Consider the following 23,645-nt stretch of genomic DNA (forward strand, 5'->3'; position numbering starts at 1 on the left):
GTACATGTGGTAAGAATATACCCAGATCCTTGACATAACGTGGCCTCGACAATGCTCCCCGCATACACACTACTCGGACTCCCTCCAGTCACTATCTGGCAGAGTAGAGGTAGCAAGATTATACACTAGCTGATCCGGAAGCCTCCTAGAGAGTATTTGGTGGTGATGGGCTCGAACCCCGGTCTAATCAAGAAGCGTGTGCTACGCACTGCTGCTCCTTCCCACCTGGCTACGGAGGTGCCCACTTATTCCAGTAATCAACTCGCTGGCTGAAAGAAAACTTCCCAATCTAGTCTAAACCTGTTCCCCTGAAATTTTAAATTATGGCCCCTAGTTCTGGAATTCTTTTTAACATAGCATACACAGAGTTTGGGATAAAGTTCCACCAGTGGTTTCTCACAACTGCGCCATCAGTACTCTTATGAAGAAAAGAGTCCCCGACTTACATAAGGGTTATATTCTGCGGAAATGTGTTGGAATTTCCCAAAATGCTTATGCAGCACTCGCAGCTATGAGCGCTGAATTTGATTGAAGCAAAAAAGAAAATGTTGAACTAACATGTAAATAAAATTATTTATTCAATATCTCATGCACAGAAAAAATAACAAAAGTGTACAAAATTACAAAAATTTCAAAATTATAAAATTACAAAAAGAGAGAGGAGACAGGCATAATGTCAGCAAGTTTTACCTTTTGAGCATCGTTGCCAGAATTAACTCTTCAGCTGATAAGCACCCCGCTACGGAAGTTGAGGAGATTTAGAAGGGGTTTTTTCCAACACATCGCAAAATTTCTCTGCAGCTGCAGAATCGGCACTGGGGACTTCACTGCATATTTTAATGTTTTGGAAATCAGCGCAATGCTTGAACCTATTAAACTACGCGTTGCTTGCCACAAACTTGACTTGGGGTTTGCCATACTTATCCTTAATATCTTCATAAATACTTCTTGCTTTTGCTTGAATGGCCGTTGGACTCGGGGCACTTGCTTCTGAATCTGATTTTCCATCTATATTATTAATGGGTTTTTCATCTTCATAGAGCACCTGAACACTGTTTTGTGATCACTGTTGATCTTAAATGTGTTGATCCTTGTCATGTTCTTTTATACACCACTGTCCCTTAAAATAGTATTCACTGTTGAAGCAGTAAGACCTAATTCCATGCAATAGATGACAAACTTTTTCCTGCTTCATACTTCTTAATTAATCATCTTAATTTCTAAATCAATTTTGTTTTGTTTCCGAGCACTGCCACTTTCCTTTGGTCCCTTTCCCTTCACCATTGTAATAAGTAAATAGGAATGAAGAGAAGATTCTGAAAATTTATTTGTTTTTTATATGATTGAAGATTTCAGTGAAGGGGAACTCATTTCACCATAATACTGTAAAGTAAAAACCCACAGGATTCCAGTTATCTGTATTATCACAAATGCAATAAGATCGAGTTTACTACCTGTTTATGCATTATAGCCTCAGTTGCTGATGCGCCAATAAAACCCAAACTACCTGTTTATAATACATTGCACTAAAAGAAAAGCTCAATAAACCAGAAAGTGCAAATTGTTTTTATTGTTTTATGATAGTGACCTCCAGAAATGTGTTTTAAAAAAATATTAAAAAAACAAAGGCATTCAAAATTGATTCTTATAATGGAACATATGATAACGATGAAAGGGTAGCGCTCCATTATAAAAAGGACTTTTTAGAGAGATAAATAGCTTAGTTATATATCAAAATTTCAACTTCCAAGGTCTTGGAATGAATTACCAAAAAAACAATGTGTTATTGGGTTCACATTATGATATTTTCACGCTACTTCTATTTATTCCTATGGGTTGCAAAATACGTTTCCACAATTTTTTTTAAGTTTGCACCGACCAGCAAAAACTTACGTAAAATTGAATTTCCATAAGTCAAGCGTTATGTAAGCCGGGGAGTATCTGTACTCTGTAAATGCCAAAAGGGTATGTGGTGCATGGTTCATATAGAGTTGTTCTGTTGTTCTTCTGGCTACTTGGCCACAGAGCCACTGGCAGAACCCCACACTGCCTGTACACAACAGTAGAAGGTGAGGCAGACACTAGAGATTGGGCACCTCCGTAGCCAGGTGGGAAGGAGCAGCAGTGCGTAGCACCCGTTTCTTGATTAGACCGGGGTTCGAGCCCGTCACCACCAAATACGGAGGATGCGGAAAGGTCAGGGAATGACCACCGCATATCCCGGAGCAATATGGCCTTAGTTGCTAATGCTCCTAAAAACCAAATAACACACACTAGAGATTGCTTCTCTGGCTGGGCTCCTTGGCAGAGACCAGCCAGAGAAGCAATCTTGCCAATCTTGAATGAGACCAGCCTCTCTGGCTGGTTTTGTTCAAGGTTGCCTGAGTTGGGGTATTGGGGGAACAGTGCAAGAAAGGGTGGGTAAAAGGAAGAATAATTGGAGGATGCAGAGGAAGGCATCTCCTAATTAACAATGGAGATATGAACATTCCAACATGCAAAAGATAGGAATGAATGTTTCATAACAAGCTTGCTGTGTAGATTGGCAGTGGTGAATGGTCAGAGGCTGCTGATAACAGAAATTCTACCTGGCAATTAACAGGAGAAAAAAATTTCACCTCATTCATTTCACTAACTCCTCTCAGAGCCTTATAAACCTCAATCAGATCTCCTCTAAGATGCCTGACTGCAAAGTTCTGTAGCCCACATCACTGAAGTCTTGCCTCGTACGGTCGGCCTTTTTTTCCGATCTCACCATGAAGTTGTCCATCTTTGAACCCTTTCTAGAAGCTCAATGTCTATTTTTGATGAGATCTCCATACTTGGCTACAATGTTCCAAATGGGGTCTTACAATTGCCTTATACAATGGAATTATGACCCCTATTTCTACAGAATATTGTTTGATAAATCAACAGGACACCATGGACTTTCCTGGCCACCTGTTTATACTGCTGAGTTACTCTGAGCAGTGAAAACAGGCAGCTCTACAGTTTTTAATTCAACTCTCACCAAGTATATAAGTTAATCTGGGGTTGCTATTTCCCATGTATAAGACCTTTCATTTTGCTGTATTAAAACTTAGCTGCCACTTTTCTGACCATTCTCGAAGCCTATTAAAGTCATCCTATTATTATTTTTTTTATTAGACATATGGTGCAAGGAAGCCTGAGGCTTATGCTCCACCAGCCGAAAAAAAAAAATTCCCGAGTTACCCTGAGAGAGAGAGAAGTAGAAAGGAATCACCAAGAAAGAAAAGAATGATGATATCCAGCTCAGAATCCTGGGTGAGCCAAGCCCATACTCACCAGACGAGGGCCCCTGGGGGAGAAGAAGTGCTGCTTGGCACTGATCATTAACAAGTGTCCCAATCTTTACATCTATGAAATTTTGACATCATGCCTTCTATCCTTTCGAGGATGTCATTTATGAATAGCAGAAATAACAGTGGTCCAGGAACTGATCCTTAGGGGATCTCATTTCTAACATTATACCAATCTGAAGAATATTCATTAATCACAACCCTCTGCCTTCTGCCACCCCATGATCCATCTTAGAATCTTTCCAGTAATCCCAACATAATGCCATTTTTATCTAGATGTTCCTAATCATTGCCTCCAAAGTTTTCACTACCACTTAAGTCAGACTAACCAGACTGTGGGTACTGATTCCTCTCTTAGAACTGCCTTTAAGTATTGGCAATATGTTAGCAGTTTTCCAATCCAAAAGAATTTCTCCCAAATCCAATGATGTCCTCATAATTAACCTCAATGGTTCAATACACTCTCTGGCTGCTTCGTTCAAAATTATTGAGTATATTATTATTATTAGCCATATGGTGCAAGGATGCCTGAGGCTTATGCTGCACCAGCCAAAAAAAAATTTCTGAACTACCCCGAGAGAGAGAGAGAGAGAGAGAGAGAGAGAGAAAAGGGAATCACCAAGGAAGAGAAGAATGATGATGATATCCAGCTCATGACCCTGGGTGAGCCAAGCCCATAGCCCATACTCACCAGATGTGAGCCCCTGGGGTTGCATGCAAGCTCCAGGAGCTTTGTTTGCCTTTAGGCTCAAAAGTTTTCCTAATAATATCATCTGTAATTTCAAAATCACTAATTTCATGTCTCAGCCTCTCCTCAGTATGAAGTGTCTTTCACCAGTAAAGACCGATGTGGAGTATCTATTCAGTTTATCAGCAACATCAGCCGGGTTATCTAAGACCTTCCTACACACAGTATACAAGGGTCTAAACTCATTATTTTCTTCTTCTTCTTCGTATTTACATATGTAAAATATCCTTTTCCCCCATTCTTTGTTCTCTTAGCTGGTGCTTTCTTACATTCACCCTTTGCCTCCATAACCTTATCTGTGGTAATATTACAGATCAATTTGTAGCTGTACTTTTACTCACTCTGTAACTTTCCCAAACTATACTTGGCATCCTGCTCATGCTATATTTTTTCTGCTCATGCTATATCAGCATATGTGCATTCATGGTAATTTTTGCTTTAGGTATTCCATTAGTCTCAGGTTCTTTAGCCTGCAAAAGGTTATTTATTTCATAATGTAGCTAAAATGAGCCCATTTAAACACTCTCAGGGCTCAGAATTGCACAATCCCCCCCCCCATAGCTTGACCCTTAAATGGGCCCTGAACAAAATACTTGATATTTGTAATAAAAAAATGGTAGAAAACAATACTATAGTAATTAATAAAGCAAAAAGCCATAAAATGAAAAAAAATATCAGCACTATATACACAGTTTTTTAAATTTCTTTATTAGAAATATCATCTCAGAGCCATAAAAGTTCTTACCATGCTGCTCCAAATATTTTGAAATTGTAATAATTATTTTATAACATGAGCAAGTTTATCAGTTAATTATCTACTGTTTATCAGGTCAGATAATTATCTACTACTGTTCTGGAACAAAAAATCCCGGGGGGGGGGGGTTTGTTCTGACCTTTAACTCGGGAAATATTTTTTTTTGGCTGGTGCAGCATAACTATCAGGCTTCCTGGTACCATATAGCTAATAATAATAAGTTTAAGAACCCACTGATAAGCAGACTTTTCATATACAGGCCAACAACAGTTAAGCCTATTATTACATTTAAATTTAATATTAAATATGTTTAATTTAATTAATTAAACTTATATAGTTCCAATTAATATTAAATTGAAATACAGTTGGCATTGATGAACAACCTTTCCTTCTCTGGGACCTGTCTATTCTTGTTCCATCCAATTTCCAGTTATTCTCTTTCTTGGTGATTCCCTTCTACTTTTGACTCTCTCTCTCTCTCTCTCTCTCTCTGTCTCTCTCTCTCTCTCTCTCTCTCTCAGGGTAACTTGGGAATTTTTTTTTTTTTTTTTTTTTTTCCTGGTGCAGCATAAGCCTCAGGCTTCCTTGCACCATATGGGTATTAATAATAATAATAATGATACATTTCAAAAATGTCTCATCATTAGTTGCATGTTCAAATAAGTTGAAAGTGACCTATGGTGGCTTTCACAGTGTTATTCTGTTCTCGAGTAGTTAAATAATTATTAGGAGAAGTACCACAGCTGGTGTTTAAGGGATGTGAGTACAAGGCACCCCAACATGAGACTGAAAAAAAGGCTTCAAATCTTAACAAGGGGGCACTCCAGGCTAGGAGAACTCCTCCTCCTTGCTATATTTTCTCCCAACAACATTAATTGTCACACCCAAATTCTAGGATCAGTGCTAAGTTGTACAACTCAAAATCAAAATGGAATGACATGATTCAACAAAGGTTTCTTCAGTGATTTCACAAATAGTTAATATTCAGTTATTTCATACCAAAGTTAGCACTCAAGATAAGATTTTGTCATTTGCTGAAGTTGAAGGATATCTAGATCACAGATAACTTTCGACAGACTTCCTACCCCCTCTGAAATGCCGATGTTGGTCAAAAACGTGCATATGGTCCACTGCAGAACTCCCTTGGTGCCTCCGTAGCCAGATGGGCAGGAGCAGCAGTGCGTGGCACATGCTTCTTGATTACACCGGGGTTCGAGCCCATGACCACAAAATATGGAGAATGCGGAAAGGTCAGGGAATGACCACCGCATATCCCCGGAGCAATATGGCCTTAGTTGCTAATGCTCCTAAAACCCAACAACAACAGCAGATCTCCCATATACTCATTTAAGAACAAAAGGTTTCACTTGCAATTTTTTTCTGATTTAAAAAAAAAATTTAACATGCACGCATGCACACACTGTTCAGTGCAGTCCTATATTTTGAAATAGACAAGTAAAGGCACATCAATATTATTAAGACAGTCCTTAATGTGCTTTGGCTGAATTTGAAGCAAGAATACTGATTCCTTTGTGAAAAAGAAATTAAATTTCTTATTCTCTTTTCAACTACCATATGAGAAAAGGCTTTTTCACATGCAGTATGAAAAACATTTTTGCTTGCACATAAAGTTGAAATACCCTTAACACGCTTAATGCAGAACCTTCTGTTGAGCTGAACTGTTTTTTTCTTTCCAAAGCAAGTTCAGAGGCTCATTATTTGTATTAAATGCATTGCCAATATTTTTGTTGAATACATAATAAATATATTGTAAACAAGACAAAAGTCACAAATTATATTTTAATGTTACTGTGAGCTTAACTACAGACTGATAGAAATAGGAAATCAGATTTATTGCAAACTTGCTACATACTACATATATTAAAGAAACATTCAAAATTATTAAAAAAGTAATGTGTTCAAAACCTATTATTACTCAAGGAGTTTAAGAAGAAAAAAGGTTGAGAATTACTAGCCTAAACCGAATTAACAGATTAACAGGAAACTATCATAAGTTTCCATTAGAACCAATGATGACTGTTTCATCTGATTTAATTTCTCTTGTTTTATTTTTGATACTGAAGAACTGCAAAAACTGCCAAAGTGCTTGTTTAGATAGTATAATTACTGTCTAATTAAAGTTGTAATTGTTTGTGGGGAAAATGCAAATTTCTCGCAGTACTTGACTAATGCAGATTTATCTTAAGTCTTCAATTCAGATGCACAATCCAACATGATTATGCAAATAAAGGCTATAAAAAAATAGAAAAAAAATCTAGAATTCTACTGAGGATAGAATGGCTGATAAATGTGTAAGGTAAGAAATGGACTTCAAATTAACGAATTCAAATTATTGCCTTTAACTAGTGCCTATTGTCTTTACCATATCCATCCATCTGTCCACATGTGACAGAGGAATCTCTAGTGGATGGAGTTTGGTGAAATTTTGTATTTGGATTTGTTAAAAATACTTGTTGAGCTAAACCAAATTTCATTAAAATCAGACAAATACAAATCTAGTAATTATTAACTTTTTCTTCTTGTTTTTTTTTTCACATACAAATTTTATGGAAATAAGAAATTCATATATAAAATGTAGTTTTAATGCAGTATTGTTAGTTTAGACAGTCGCACGTGCTTTGCGTGTATTGTTACCAAGACTTGTGAATATAATGTTGCTCATAAAGATATATATATATATATATACAGAGAAAAAAGAGAATAAAAAAAGAATAATAGTGAAGGAGAGTAATAAATATTATACAGTTGTAATTGAACTAAATGGTTAGTTTAGAGAACATAAACCTAGGGAGTTTTATTGAGTGTTCTATAAAGTTATAATCTTAGTAATTAATCGATAAGGAGATAACATTTACTTTTCACTTCTATTAATCATAGTCCTTAAATTAAATTCAATTTATTTTCTTTAAATTCATTTAATTTAAATAAATTTAATTTAAATTCATTTAATTTAAAGAAAAAATATAATGCACCTTTAAATTCATTTAATTTAAATATAACACATCACATACATTAACTAACTAATTTTATTTATTTACATAAAGTTTAATTATGACTTAAGAAAGGTTGCCGCATTGCAAAAACAACTTTCATCCAAGAAACTTTGCATTCAACAAAATGAGTCTACTTCCCAGGTAGCTGTCTACAGCTGTCCAGCTAGTACTTATTTTTAAAAGGCAGGATTTTGTCCCTCCCCCAGCACCTTCAGCTTTTTATCTTGTTTAATTGACTAGCTATTGCTATAATATTAATGCACACCTTTAGACCATGGATTGAACAACAAATACATCAGCTTATCACACAGGCTCCTGTGGGTTTTGATCGTTCCTGCTCTTCCTTTAGTCTCAATCCCAAAGTGCCACTCTCCCACAAATGCATCAGGAGCAGTAGTTACCTGCAAATCAAGTGAAGCAGTTAAGAAAATGTAAAATGGATTAAAAAAAAAAAATCTAGAGAAGAGTTTGCTAAATAATAAAACAAAAATGAATTATAAATGACCTGAAGATACTTTTGGAAGAAATAAAACGTCTAATAACAACTTTTGATTGGTGAAGGGAAAAAAGAAACAGGAATACAAAAGTATTATTGAAACATTTATTAGCATTAGTAGAGGCATTTGATGCAAGAAAGCAAGCTTATGCGGCATCAGCCAAAAAAAATAAATAAAAATAAATAAATAAATAAAAAATAACCACTTCCACTTCACCCCTCTGTTCATTCGAAATACCTGTCCAGCTGAGCCTTAAACTTATTTAGGCTATCAACTTCCATGACAAGGGATGGAAGTCTGTTCCACCAACCAACCACCTGCTGGCTAAAGGCAAATTTTCTCTCGTCTATCCTACATCTGTCTTTCCGCAATTTGAATTTATACCCTCTCAGGTGATTATTCTGAGCAAGAAGAAGAATCCCATCAGCATTGAGCATGCTCAAACCATTCAAGGCTTTATACACCTCTATCAGATCACCTTGCTGGTGCCTAGTCTCCAGACACTGTAATTTGCAAAACTTAAGCCTTTCTTCGTAAGAGCACCCCTTTGTTCCATTCACTAATCTTGTTGCCCTTCTCTGTACTCGTTCCAGCAGCTCTACATCCTTCTTGAAATGAGGCCTCCAGGCCTGTATAGAGTACTCTAGGTGTGGCCTGACCATTGCCTTATATAAGGGAATAATCACCTCCTTATCCCTGCTAGAAAAATTCCTATATATCATTGACAATACACCATGAGCTACTCTTGCAGCCCATCTGCACTGCTCAGAGAACTTCATATCTGCCTGCACAACCACCCCCAGGTCCCTTTCATTCTCTACCACTGTCAGTGTAGTACCACAGAGTTGATAAGTTGCTCTGGGGTTGCTGTTTCCCATATGTAGTACTTTACATTTGTCAATGTTAAACTTCATTTGCCACCTCTCAGCCCATCTGCTCAACCTTTCCAGATCCTGTTGCAGCAGCATAGCTTCAATAGTGTCCTTGACAACCCTGCCAACCTTCGTATCGTCTGCAAACTTGGACATTACGCTTGATATACCATCATCAATATCATTTATAAATACAGAAAACAATAATGGACCCAATACTGAACCCTGAGGGACTCCACTAATAACATTAGTCCACGATAAGCAGTGTCCATTGATTACCACTCTCTGTCTTCTCCCCCTCAACCACCCCTTTATCCATAGCAGCAAGTACTAAACTAGGAACTAAGATCTATAGAAAACATACACACACACACACACACACACACACACAGGGAAATTCCTACATTTTACATCGCACCACCCTTTCAACATAAAAAAATCCGTTCTCTATAACCAAATCTACAACATTAAATTCAGCATTAAATTCAGCACCTCACAAGACGACCTATCCAATGAGTTACAATATCTCACAAAAAAATTCATAGCCAGAAATTACCCACCAAATTATCCAACATACCATTTCCATCGCAAAAAATAATATCAATAACGCCATAAAACATATCATAAATAGTAAAACACGTCTTGTCCTTCCTTCCTTATCATAGTAATCTTGCAGGACAATTTCGGCAAATATTTGCAGGTACAGACATCACTCTTATTTTTTCCACTTATAACAAACTTGGATCACTTTTCAATAAATATAAAGAAACACATAAATATCCAACAAGCGAAATGAATAATATTATTTATTTAATAAAATGTCAACACAATTGTAACGCCTGCTACATTGGTAGTACCACAACAAAATTTGGTTCAACCCAATCATCCAATACCAGAGCATACTATCACTACAATAGCTTCAGAACTGGACAATCTAGCACTGAACTTACTTTACATGCCCACTCGAACAACCATACTCCCTTAGTTGACTCAGCTATTACCATATTAAAATTAAAAAATAGTTAAAAAATTTTACAATTCAAAGCCCTCATTATAGAATGGTTTCATCACCACTCTGATCTAAATATTATAAATGCAAAACTGCCCTTCAATCTTTCTCCGGTTTGGAATCTCACCAATCTGAGATTCCTGCAAGTAACAGAGTGCATTGCTTAAGTTGCTTAAATTAACTTGCCAACTGAAGACGTTTTTTAACAAAAGTCCTTCGTTACGACTTTTGACTTATCCGCTATTTAGAATTCCAATTTAATGACAACCAAGGATGGAGTTAGTGTACTTCTACTTTCTTGTGCATATTTTAATCCCGTTTCCATCATAATTACTATTTACCCACCCCTTAATTTAAGAACCAGTTATTCTCTTATAGCTAGTCACCTCTTGCCATTCAAACCATAACAATTACAGATCGATTAAGGTGACTCTGAAAAATTAAGCCCTTGCTATTTTTTGAATATAGCTTTTATATAATTTATGTATATATCTTGCTAAAGCATTCAAACCAATGTTGGTTTAATTATGTTTATTTTTGATTTGGAAATATGTACATGGGGAGGGCAAACATTTTGTGGTATTTTCTTACCACTTCTTCAGTGACAGTTGCCTTTGCAATGATACCATCTCAAAATTCTTGTGGTCACTTAGGCCACAAGAATTTCTGCCCTTTTGTGAGGGTGATATTGCACAGAGAGCTGTCAATAAAGAAGTGGTAAGAAAATACCATAAAATGTTTTGACTCTATTATGTACAACTTTGACCTGGTGTTCAAAGAAAGTGAATCACCTAGGAATTTCACATTTCTAACCCTTTTTCATGATTAATGACTAGCATCACAAATAGAAATATAAAAAAAAAGATATTTATTAATAGTTAAGGCAAAGCTAAGTAATATTTGACAGGTGCTCTCAAAATATTCCAAAATGAGCATTTGCAACCTTTATACAACAGTTTTGGTAAACACGACAACACTGGCTGAAATGTTATCAGAAGCCATCAATTTGCTTCAGTTTATCATTTTAAATGGAAAACAAACTGAAAGGTTCACCAGGTGCAAACTAATATTTAATTGAACCACCTCTGGCCCTGATGACAGCAGCAGCACACCATCGAGGCATTGACAAGATCAATTTCTGAAGATAATCACTGATAGTTCATGGTTCCAGACACGAATTATGGCTTCCTGAAGTTCAAGAAGGGTCTTTGGTTTCTTTCTGACAACTGCACATTCCACACGATGCCAACAGTTATCTATAAGATTCAGGTTGGGCTGTTTCCTGGCCAGCTAAGAGTTGTAATGGACTGTTCTTCAAACCAATTTTTCACCTGTAACAAATGTGAACACATTACTGTCAAACCTCTAATACAGAAATGAAGCTAAAGCAACTACAGAAGTGCCTACTTATTTTTCACCCAATCACAAGGAGCAGAGTAGTCCTGAAAGATGCAGTTACTTGGCAGGTTGAGATGGTCTCTAATAGTTGGCAGCAATTTGCATTCCAATATAGCCAGGTATCCATTGGCATTTACAGAACCTTTTATAAACTACAGGTGACCTATTCCGCGATACGAAATGCACCCCCATATCATTTAGCTGGTAGGGAATTTCACTGTAAATACCATAGAGTCTGGATGGTATTCTTCACCACATCTATAGCAAATCGTTTGTTTCTCATCAGGGCCATTCAGGTTGAATTTCTTCTCATCCAAGAAAATAACTGACTTCCACTGCTTGGAGGTCCATTTGACATGCTCCTTACACCAAATTACTCGGGGCTTTTTCAGTTTTTGTGTGAGGAGGGGCTTCTTCTTAGGACGATGGGCTACAAGTCCATTTTTGAAGAGATGTCTCCTGACTGTTACTGCACTTGCTACCACTCCTGTATGTTCTTCCCATTCTCTTTTCAGCTCAAACGATGAAGCTTTATGGTTTTTAAGCGCTTATCAAAATGCAGCCCTGTTTTGCATAGAGACTCGTTTGTGTCCAGTTCCTTTCTTCCTGTCAGCAGAACCAGTATTCTTGAGTTTGGAAAGAAATCTATTCACTGTAAACTGATTACAAGACACTATAAGCAATATGATGGGAAGAATATCCTTCCTCACATAAAACAACAATAGCACTCTTTCTTCGTGGCGTCAACTGCACATAGCTCACCATACTGACACAAGCAAGGCTATATAAGCTTTCAGCTATATAAGCATGCTCTTGTAGAGCATGCTTATATAGCTAAAAGTAACAGCTGATGCAATCTGTAAGAAATATTGCCATATACTTATGTTATTCGGACAACAATTACAATTTTAAGGGGTGATGCACTTTCTTTGAACACCAGTGTATTTCCAAATCAGAAATAAACATAATTAAACTAAAGTAGATTTGAGTGTTTTATTATCTTCAAATAACATGGTTTACTTATGCACTGTGCCACTAAAGAATATCTAAAATGGAAAAGGTCGTAGGCTGCATGGGTTCTTACAAAAAATGCCCCAGGATGCAAGAACAGTTTCTTATCACTAATAAATGTATTTTTTGAAACAGAATTTTATCTCTGTAATCAACATTTATATTCACACTTTTAATTTTATTTGTATATTTAAAAATTAAATGTGAAAATCCAACAACTATTACACAACACTAATAACAATCTTATTATATGGATACAGTAATGGTCCCAGGATTTTATAAAGGGGGGGGGATGCTAAAGTAGCTAAATCAGTATTCAGTAAATCATTAAGCTTTAATCATCATGTAGCAGCACAAAAAAATCCATATCATTTTAATCATGGGGAGTTAAAAACCCCACATGGAACTGTCACTTGGGTTATCATAATATTTAGCATTAGTTGAGGCATATGATGCAAGAAAGCAAGCTTATAGAGCATCAGCCAAAAAAAAAAAAAAAAAAACCTACCCATTTCACCCATCCGGTCTCTCTAAATGTTTGTCTAGTTCAGCCTTAAATTTATTTAAGCTATCAACTTCCACAACAACAGATGGGAGTCTGTTCCAGCAATCAACTACCCGTTGGCTAAAGGCAAACTTCTGTACATCTATTCTACAACTGTCTTCCCTCAATTTGAATCTATGCCCCCTAAGGTTCTTAGTCTGAGCAAGCGGAAGTATCCCATCAGCATTGAGCCTGCTCAAACCATTCAAGGCCTTATACACCTCAATCAGATCACCTCACAGTTGCCTAGTCTACAGATGCTGCAACTTGCAGAACTTAAGCCTTTTGAATTTACTATTGCTTCTGTTTTCGTAAGAGCACAACTAATATTATTGACTATTTTTGAATCGGAATAAATTTTTTTGTGAAATACAGCTGAGCAATCCATTGATTTATAAGATTGAGGATGTTTGATTGTATGAATGCCAAAGCTCCTTCAGCAGCACAAACAAAATTCATCTATGAACTATTTTCTATCATAAAAAAGTCACTCAAACACGAATTTTTATTTTGATTCTGAACGTTTTTTTTATGCTTATGCAACTCCAAATGGCACTCTAGATTAGCAGCACTTTTGTTGGCAATGGATATTGCAGAACCACATACAGTAGACTGTCGAAATAACGGCACCCCAAATCACAGCACATTCAAAATAACAGCACATCCAATCTGTGCTGTATGTATACATACAGCACAAATTGGATGTTATATATACAGCGCAGCTCAGTGTCGAAAAAAGAAAACACAAGTCACGTAATTACTGTATTTGTTTACATTCACCATTTTCAAAGTGAATTCTGTAATGATATTATTATCAGCCATATGGTGCAAGGAAACCTGAGGCTTATGCTGCACCAGCCAAAAAAAAAAAAAAAAAAAATCCAAGTTACCCAGAGAGAGAGAGAGAGAGAGAGTGAGTCAGAAGTAGAAAGGAGTCACCAAAAAAGAGAAGAATGATGATATCCAGCTCAGCTCAGGACCCTGGGTGTGCCTAGCCCATATCACGAATTAAACCGCTGTTTTAGATTTATTTTAAATTAAAAATCCCTCACTATGTCTCCTAAAGTTAGTAAACCTCATACAGAGAAGAAAAGAACAACAACATTAAAGCTTAGCGACAAACTTGATATAATGCAAACTATTACATTAGGGTCACCCAAAATGTTAATTCATATACCCATGTGTATGGTGTCTGTAAATTGCGTGTGTTCTCTGCTTAATTTGCCTGTTTTGTTAGATGAAAACCCCAGTTTCTGGGAAAAACCTTGCTATCTACGCCTGAGACCCTGAGACCCACTAATTCAGCCACAGAGTGAAAAAAGCCTATAAAAGTTCCTCGCATCATCAACAGAATTCGAACCCAGGCCTTTTCCAGCCAGTGTGGGAAGGACAGTGACGATACCACTGTGTTACCCACCCAGACTAAAGTTGATATAATAAAGAAAATAGAACAGGGCATAAGCAAAAGTGTATTAATGGCAACGTAATATTGGATCGTCAGCATGTTATTACGTACATTTTTTTACGTGCAATTAATAAAATTGCATTCTTAATCTCTCTATTTCTTATTTGCCCTCATTATGTCTGCATTAAATACATTAAAAATAAAATTTTCTAGATAACTGAAAGATCGAAATAACAGCACCTTGAATCCACAAAGGTGCCATTATTTTGAAAATCTATTGTATAGTGCATTTAGCTTCTCGTGGACTCTTTCCAGGTGCAAATGCAGGAAATTTTATTTGCAATTCACTACTAAATTGAGATTTTCTCTTTGGCATTTTACATTTAAGTTTAAAAATTTTAAATATTCAATATAGTTTATTATTATTATTAGCTCAGGATTTTTTAACTAGCTACCTTTATTTTTTCATTTCAACTGGTGAAAATATGTACATTTCTAAATATTAATAGAAAACTTAGGTTGTGACCACAGAGTAATAAGATACTACTCTATGGTTGCAACAACATGAATATGTAACTTCAGTAAAACAGATATAAATACAAAGCGGCAGAATCCATAGGAAAATATGGATTGTGAGGCCTATAAGGGATGCCATTTGAATACAATATAAGCAGTTATTGTGGGCCGAATAGTTAACAGAAGTGCAGCAATTATTTCTTATTTGGACATTATTTTCTATTGCCCAGAAAATTCTGGACAATAATCAAAATCCAGCTAAACTCCATTATTTGGGTACCACTTGTCTCCATGCAGTGGGCGTGATCATAGAAGGAGTGATTGTACGGTTGAGTTCTGTGATTAGGTGATTATTGTGAAGGCGTTTTCCTTCTGATTGTTTTGTGTCATCGAGGTGGGGGATGCTTAGCTTAAGTAGGATGTTTATCCCCCCATCCCGCTGTTTTAAAATCAGAAAATGAGTTCCCGATTTAAAAACAGTGGCAAGCGGAAGGGAAACACCCCAGGCATATCAACCTAGGAGGGCAGCAGGCGGATTTGTTTCTGCTCATTTGTCGAAATATGGACTAGTACCCAAGATCTGGAGTTTTACCCAAAATCCTTCCTGGACATCCTTAATTAATATGAGGACATGTCCAGAAAAAAACTAACATCTGGTACACCTGGCTATGGGTGGTGTGCTGAACTCCAGTTAACGGTACACCCTTCTAAATGGCTGTGAGAAGCGGGGAAAGCAGTGATTGACAAGTTGTGACTCCACCAACTCACTGCATTCCCCCTCTTCCTTTCAGGCAGTTGTCATGTGACACGACATCATTGCAGCGGTAAATGAAAATTCGTGTCGTTTTATAGTCGCATATGCTTGCGGGGTTTGTTGTTTATGTTTGTTTGCTACATGGTACCTCATGTCATCCTGAGTTAAAGAAAAGTGAAACTTGGAAATATTCATAAATTGTTCATATTTTTCCCACATCTTTTTAATTACTGTAAAGTGTCCAAAAATTAATATTGGGTTAGCTTGCCACGTGGTTCTTCATGTCATCCTAAGTTTCCGAGTTTGTCATGTATCCTGTTCCATCCTGCGGTAAAGTGTTTCTTTGTTTTTTGCTACTGCGAGCCCGCAGGCCAGACTGATGAGGTGAGCTTTCTTTTCCAATCTCATTAACCTAGTATTGTGTCAGTTGTTACATTCTTTTAAAAACACAAAAATTCTATTGGCGTATTGTGCATATACAAATGGGAATTTCATTGTTAATTGCACATGTTAGTCAACTTTCATTTGTGTTTAGTGAAAAAAGGTTAGGTTTTTAGGTTAGATTTTTACATGACTTCGGTAGGATCCAAGCAAAAACTGATTGTTGAAAAAAAAAAAAAAACAATTAAGAAGGGTGACGTGTTTAGCGAAAAAAGGTTAAGTTTTTAAGCAACTTTGGGAGGGATTCAAGCAAAAACCTGTCACTTCGCTGCGCATGGTATTACTTTTTGTTTCTTGTTTTCAAAAAAAAATTGCTGTTTTAGTGTTAATTTTTCTTCATTTTAACTCTGAGATGTTGTTATGTTACATGACGTTTTGTCTTCCCCGAATAAATTGCATTTCTGTTACTTGGTGCTCCCAAAAAATTGCCGTTTTGCCGTTAATTTTGTTATTTTTCAGCTCGACATACTGCTGTCACGTGACATCCACCACATACAGTCTTCGAGAAGAGGGGGTAAAGCACCGAGTGGGCAGAGTTACGAACTACGTCACTGCTTTCCCCCTCTTATTCTTGACGCCATTTTGTAATGGGTACCGTTCTCTGGAGATTTACCTTATGGCGCATAACTGCAGTGTGCCTACTGTATTATGTAACATCTTGATTTAAAACTAGGGTGTCACAAAATATAGTTTTAAAGTACGCTGTCACAAATATAGTAGGCTAACCTAGTAGGAGACTAATAATAATACTTATATAAGAACAATATCATTTTTAAAATTAATTATAGATTATTTCGGTTATCTTAAACATATATTTGCTAAATATTACTAGTTTAATTCTTTTTAAAATAAATTCTTCTCAAATATATCATAATAATAATGTTCTAATTTTGCTTAAAAGGATATTCCTACCTCTATAGCTATCGTATTATTTTCAGTTTTTACGTGCACAGCTTTCCACACTCCGGGCAATGGATAAGATTTCGACTTCTCTTTTAACACAGGCGTAATACGTAGAGTTCCGCGTCCTAGCTTTGGCTTAGATATATCTAGAGATAGAGAGTATGCAGACTGGTGTATTTTTATTTATTAAATCTCTTGAGATGAAATATTTGATTAACAATAATATTATTACAATTGGCCATTCACAAAAATGGCGAAGTAGATAAATGTAAACAAACAACAACACGTGCTTTATCACGTGCTGTTGTTTGTTTACCGAAAATAAAAACTGTAAACGTTTGAACGGTAAATATAAGCGCGACAACCAGTGCTGTATTTTAAAAGTTAGTTGTTTACACACGCGGCATTGGCGGGGCTTCGGAAGCGCTGTGATTAACTCATAGCAGATTTTGTTCGTGATTTTTGTTAATTTCAGAATATTTTGTTGATATAACTGCTAGAATAAGCTGTTATATCAATAAAATAGTGTTTTAAATCGAAGTTACCCAACCCGCAGTACGTAATATCAAACATCCACCCACAGATATCCCTTTTTTTTCGATTACTTATCGTTAGGCTTAACAAGCTTGCAATTACTAAACGAACAAATTAGCATAATGTATCACGTAGTGAACCACCGAAGTAAGTGAAATGGCATCGTTTTCGTTATATCTCATATTGTGAATGCCTTCACAACGAGTTGCCCTGATATTGTACTACTTCGAATAAGCAACACTTCGCCAGTGCAGAAGACTAACCTTACTTATTCTCGCGGATACCACCACCACCCACCCATACGACACCGTTTGTAAATGGGTATGGAATAATTACTCTGTTATCCACATCTCTGTTCCTATTAGACATAGAAAAGCGAAAAGGTAGAGGAGAGTGATAATAGGAAAATAATAATAAGAAGAATCTCTTACGTATGTCGGGGACTTCTGTATTTTTGGATTAACCGGGAAATCGATTATCCGGGATTTGTTTTTACCATCTATCCCGGAAAATCGAGAGTCTACTGTAGTTGTTGTTTGTTTGTTATTTGGTTTTTAGGAGCATTAGCAACTAAGGCCATATTGCTCCGGGATATGCGGTGGTCATTCCCTGACCTTTCCGTATTTGGTGGTGACGGGCTGGAACCCCGGTCTAATCAAGAAGCGTGTGCTACGCACTGCTGCTCCTTCCCACCTGGCTACGGTGCGCCTGTATATGGTAGTACTTAATGCTATAGATCCAATGATTTTAATTTCTATCTATATATTCACATGTATATATATATTAAACTTTCCAAAAAGTATGGTAGTACATTTGTTAAAATCCCTTTCAAGTGACAATAAACTGAACATGTGCAATGAAGATGCATTATTTTAATTGAATTTTTCTCCCTTTTGCCGACGCGAAATCATGAATAATTTTATCTTAATTCATGTTTCGTGCAACGTGAGTTTTAAATGGATACAATTCATATATTGGTTAGTCGTTCTCCAGTTGTTAATCTAAGGCGATTTTTAATCAAGTTGAGTTTACTTGAGGGCCTTTCATGTTCTCCCATCATTAGAACAAATGATGGGAGAGGACAAGATTTAATTAAGTGGGTATCTTTAAACAAACTTAAGATTTCGTATATCAAGACAGTCATGATATTGCTAAAAGGCAAATTGGATCATGGAAGGCCACCTAAATTAAAAATTAATGGGAAACAAATTCCTTTAAAATCACAAGTGAAATACTTAGGTATTTTACTTGATGGGTAATTTTTTTTTTTTCTGTACCTTGATTATATTAGTAGTAAGATTAAGAAATTTACATCAGCAGTTATTACAGTTACCAAAAATGAATGTGGCCTCTTGGGAAAAGGGGATTAGGTTTATATTATAATGTGGTATTTCTGCCTATAGTAGTATATGCAGCATCTGTATGGTTTAGACGTATTCACAACATTAAGTTTAGACAATTATTATCTTTACAGAGAGTAATAATGTTGACTTCAATTAGAGCATGTAAGACTGTGTCAACAAATGCTTCACAGGTTATAGGGGTACTGCCATTAGATCTAGTAGTTGTTTATGGAGCATTTTGTTATTTCTTGTGGAAAAAGAAAAGGGTTAGTTTTTGGGGATAAATGTGTATTCTGTTGAAAAAGAAATGATTATTATAAAGTTATTGGAAATGTGGCAACATCGATGGGAAACAAGTGTTACTGGAGAAGTTACTAGAACTTTTATTCCCAATGTGAAATTTAATCATAATGTTAAAGATAAGAAGTGTTTTTATCTACATATGGAGACGTCATTTTTAATGACTGGGCATCGGTCACTAAATCAAATTGTTTTATTTTAGGTTAGTAGACCAACCTTATTGTACATGTTCACTGCCTGAGACGTGGGATCATGTCATGTTTGATTGGCACATTTATGATGACTGCAGGAGGAATTTAATGCTTGCTATACCACACCTTGTCAGAGGGCATGAGAGTAAATGCTTGGATAATAAGGATGCTTTTTAGGCCTTTCAAAATTTTGCTAGGTTGGTGTTTAGGAAAAGGAGGGTTTTGCCTATAGTTACTCACAGTTCGTAAATGCTGTGCACTTTCTTTCTTTTTTTTTTTTTTTTTAATTTATTATCTTGCTCCCTGTCTTGGCATAACTAAGACAGGCAGATAGAGGAGGAAATTTTTTTTAATTTACTTTGATTGATTTATTTATTTATTTTATTTTTTATTTTATACTATTTTTTTTTTAAATTTATTTATTTTTTTTGCAGGCGTTCTGGTAAGTCACCAGATCGCAGGATGCTGGTACCAAGCATTTTAATTTATTGTCAGGTGTGGGATTGCCCTGTATTTATTTCCAAGTGGTGGCAGGGGTTTTTTTTTTTTTTTTGCTAGCACTCAGGTATGGGCAGCCCGAGTATGGGATGCTGGCACCCACCTGTTTAGCACTACCTCAGGTGGGTATAAGGTATGTTTGTGTCAGATGGCACCTGGGATTTCTCCCATCTCCGCGTGTGTTCGCTGTATCGAGGACAGTACACTGTCAAGCCAGAGACTTGAAAGTGTGTGAGCCATGTCTGTGCAGTGTGATATATTGTGCCCATTGTTTGTCCGGCTTATTTGCCGCCAGGCCCCTAATGGGGCCCGACGTTGCCCATACCTTGCCACGTGGAGGCTAGCCGGGTGTGTCCATTATCACAACAAGTTGCTTTGGCAGGTTCTGGAGGCTAGCCGGGTGTGTCCAGTATCACAACAAATTGCTCTGGCAGGTCCTGCCACTTAGTTTCCTGGGATTTCATGTTGAGGATCTAAAAACAAAAAAATCACTTTGGAATCACTTTGCTCTTTGGAAATCGCTGGTTGGGGTTGAACGCTAGAGAGATGTGTTAAAAGGCCTAATAGGTCGGGCAAAATTTTGATGTTAGTAAATTTAGACAAGAGGCTAATACGCTAGATGAAAGATAATAGTGTTAGTTGTCCCCTATTGGGACCCACACCCTGCCACAAGGAGGCAGGTCAGGCACTCAGTAGATTAAAAAAAAAAAAAAAAAAAAAAAAAAGAGGGGTACACTAGAATCTGACCGAAAGAGATTTACATGAAAGCAGTAGAATTTAGACATTGATTAGAATTTGGCAGCATTGTTAAGGGGTGAACTAGGTCAGTTTAGTGAGAGAGGGGGAAACTGAAGACTGGGTGGGAAAATAGATAGAAGAATAGGGCAATAGAGTAGGCATCCCCAAAGAGGTCAGTGGAGACGAGCCCCACCAGGCAAAGTATGGGGGGAGGCGGGGGAGGGAGGAGACAGGTCTCTGTCTCTTCCCCTCCCTGCCTGGGGATGGGGTTTTATAGAGAACCGGGTTAGAGTACCCAGTTCAGATCACCAAATGGCATATTGGCAGTAAAGCCGCAGTATGTCTTCGACAGTGATGGTTGTCATGTCCATGTAGTGTCGAATCCGGTAAGAAAGTCAAGCTTCCCATCCCGCTCTGAGGGTAGGATATGTTAGCTGGCTGCGGGAACCCACCAGGCGAAGGGGTGGGAGAGACACATTTACTTTATTCATAATCTGCATTCTCACTCTACTTGCATTCATTTTTTTTTATACTTTTTTCTTATATTTTATAATTTTTTTCCAAGTTTTTATATATATATATATATATATATATATATATATAATCGATAATTAAAATAAAAATTAAATTAATACATACGCCAGTAGCATTTATTCTACACAGATAGAAGAAGAGGGACGATGGAGTAGGCATCCCCAAAGAGGTCAGTGGAGACGAGTCCTCCCCCCCCAGGCGAAGTATGGGGAAGGCAGAAGACAGGTCTCTTATATTATATTTATTTATTTTCTTATTTCATTTCATTTAATTCTAACTTTTAAAGCCATTATTCAAATATATATATATATATATTTATTTTTTTTTTCACTCACACTCATTCATCTTTTTTTCACATACTAGGGGGGGGGGGGAGATGTATATACCAGTGATGTATAATGTAAATTTAAATACCTCAGGTGGGTGCGGGATTAGTGCTAATTTGCACAGTAAGGTCAATAGTAGACCCAGGTCCGGCTCTACTTGTCAGGGACGATCATCAGGAATCAGCTGCCCAGGTGTTAGCTGCTTCATGGTGGAAAAGTAGCCTGAATACAACTCACATAATAACATGTACACTACATAACATATATTCAGGCCTCTAGTCAGAGTTTATTGTAGATAAAATTAAAAGGTGGATTTGTACGAGAGCCTTGGGGCTACCGAAAAACATACACAGATAGATACCGATTTATTCTGTAAAATAAGGTATGGCAGTTCACTCACCTGCTAAGGCAAAGTACAACAATATGAGGTCATTTTCTGGATCATATTCTCTACTAAGAGTTAGCTTAACAGTAAAAGATTTCCCGCGGCGAACCACAAGATTTTCCTCCTCTCTGACCGTGTGAAATTTATCGGTGTGATGTCTCTGGGCATTATCATGAGCACACACATCTGTGGACTGCACTTTTAATTCCTCTCCCGTTCCGTCACCAATAGCTTCTACAACTTTCTTCTCAAGTATTTTCATGAGTGATGATGACTCCATTTTTATATTATTTCTGGAAATAAATAACAGCAATTAACAGAGTTAAGAATGATTTTAAATCTTGAAAATGAAACCTTTTATGGTGTAAAACCGACACTATGGAACTCACACTTTCTAAGGACATAATTCCTGTACAGCACCTCGCCTCCTGAGGTGTTCATAGCGCTCTTGTCAGTCTTGAAAATCCGAGGCAGAGAGTGTGAGTTTCCTGCCGAACCGTGCCTATATCTGTAGAAGGTCTTCAAGATGAATTGCTTCTATTCGATAGAAACCATTTCGGTAAATTCATAAACTATAAGGCAGTAATCAGTGCCAGATTAAGGCATGGGCTGGCAGGGCCCTTTCCCGGGACACCATTCTGTAAGGGTTGCAAATTTTACAAATCATGAAAAAAAAAAATATATATATATATACACACACAACACCGATGAGCGAAAACATTATGACCATCTACCTAATATTGATGTTGGTCCTCCATGTGCAGTCAAAACAGCTCGTAACCAGCAAGGCATGGATGCTAGAAGATTTCTAAACGTCTTGTGTAATCTGGTACCAACACGTAACCAACAGAACCTTTAACTCCTGTAAGGTCCATGGTTGAGATGCTGCAGATCAGAGTTGCTGTTCCAACACAAACCACAGATGCTCAATGGGATTGATGTCTGAGGAATTTGGAGGCCAAGGCAATACCCGGAAGTCTTCCTCGTGTTCCACGAACTGGTCTCAAAAAATTCGGGCAGTGTGGCATGGCGCATTGTCCTGCTGAAAGACGGCACCACCTGAGGGGAAAACCATTGCCATGAAAGGATGTACCTGGTGAGCAGTGATGTTTAGGTAAATAAAGTGAAGTGTAAAGTGTGTTTAGGATCAAGCAGCAGCAGGAGTTTCCCCCATCTCTGCGTAGTTCCATTATCATGTGATACAGTATGCTGTAGAGGCTAGAGATTTAAAAGTGTGTGGATCTTGTGGTGTGTAATGTCATGTACCATTGTTCTCCTGGCCTATTAGCCGCTGGGTCCCTGATGGGGCCCAACGTCAACCACACTTAACCCATGGTGCATCCAGGCACCATCACTTCCCCAGGTAAACGATGCATACGTACCTGGCCATCCACGTCGTACAACAGGAAATGTGATTAATCAGACCAATGACCTTCCAATCACTCAAAGTCCAGTTTCTATGCTTGCATGCCCATTGTAGGTACTGTCACCAGTGAACCATGGTTAGCATGGGCACTCTGAGTGGTCTGCAGCTATGATGCCCCATTTTCAGCCAGGTTCGATGTACTGTGTGTTGTGACACATTACTCCCACCACCAGCATTCCAATTA

The 23,645-nt window shown here is 37.2% G+C and overlaps 1 protein-coding gene across 1 annotated transcript in view; it reads right to left on the reverse strand.

Annotated features, from left to right (window-relative positions):
• Positions 1-22,315, reverse strand: part of LOC150079132 (annulin-like) — a 156,913-nt gene extending 134,598 nt beyond the window's left edge. Inside the window, exons 1-3 of the mRNA XM_090382964.1 lie at positions 22,051-22,315; positions 17,196-17,332; positions 8,102-8,237 (exon numbers count right to left, since the gene is read on the reverse strand). Coding sequence (XP_090239090.1) covers positions 8,102-8,237; positions 17,196-17,332; positions 22,051-22,315 — 538 coding nt within the window. The remainder of the gene's footprint in view (positions 1-8,101; positions 8,238-17,195; positions 17,333-22,050) is intronic.
• Between the last annotated feature and the right edge of the window lie 1,330 nt (positions 22,316-23,645).

The sequence above is a fragment of the Mastigoproctus giganteus genome, chromosome 10, assembly GCF_048544385.1.
Source record: "Mastigoproctus giganteus isolate SK-2022 chromosome 10, ASM4854438v1, whole genome shotgun sequence".
NCBI lineage: Eukaryota > Metazoa > Arthropoda > Arachnida > Uropygi > Thelyphonidae > Mastigoproctus > Mastigoproctus giganteus.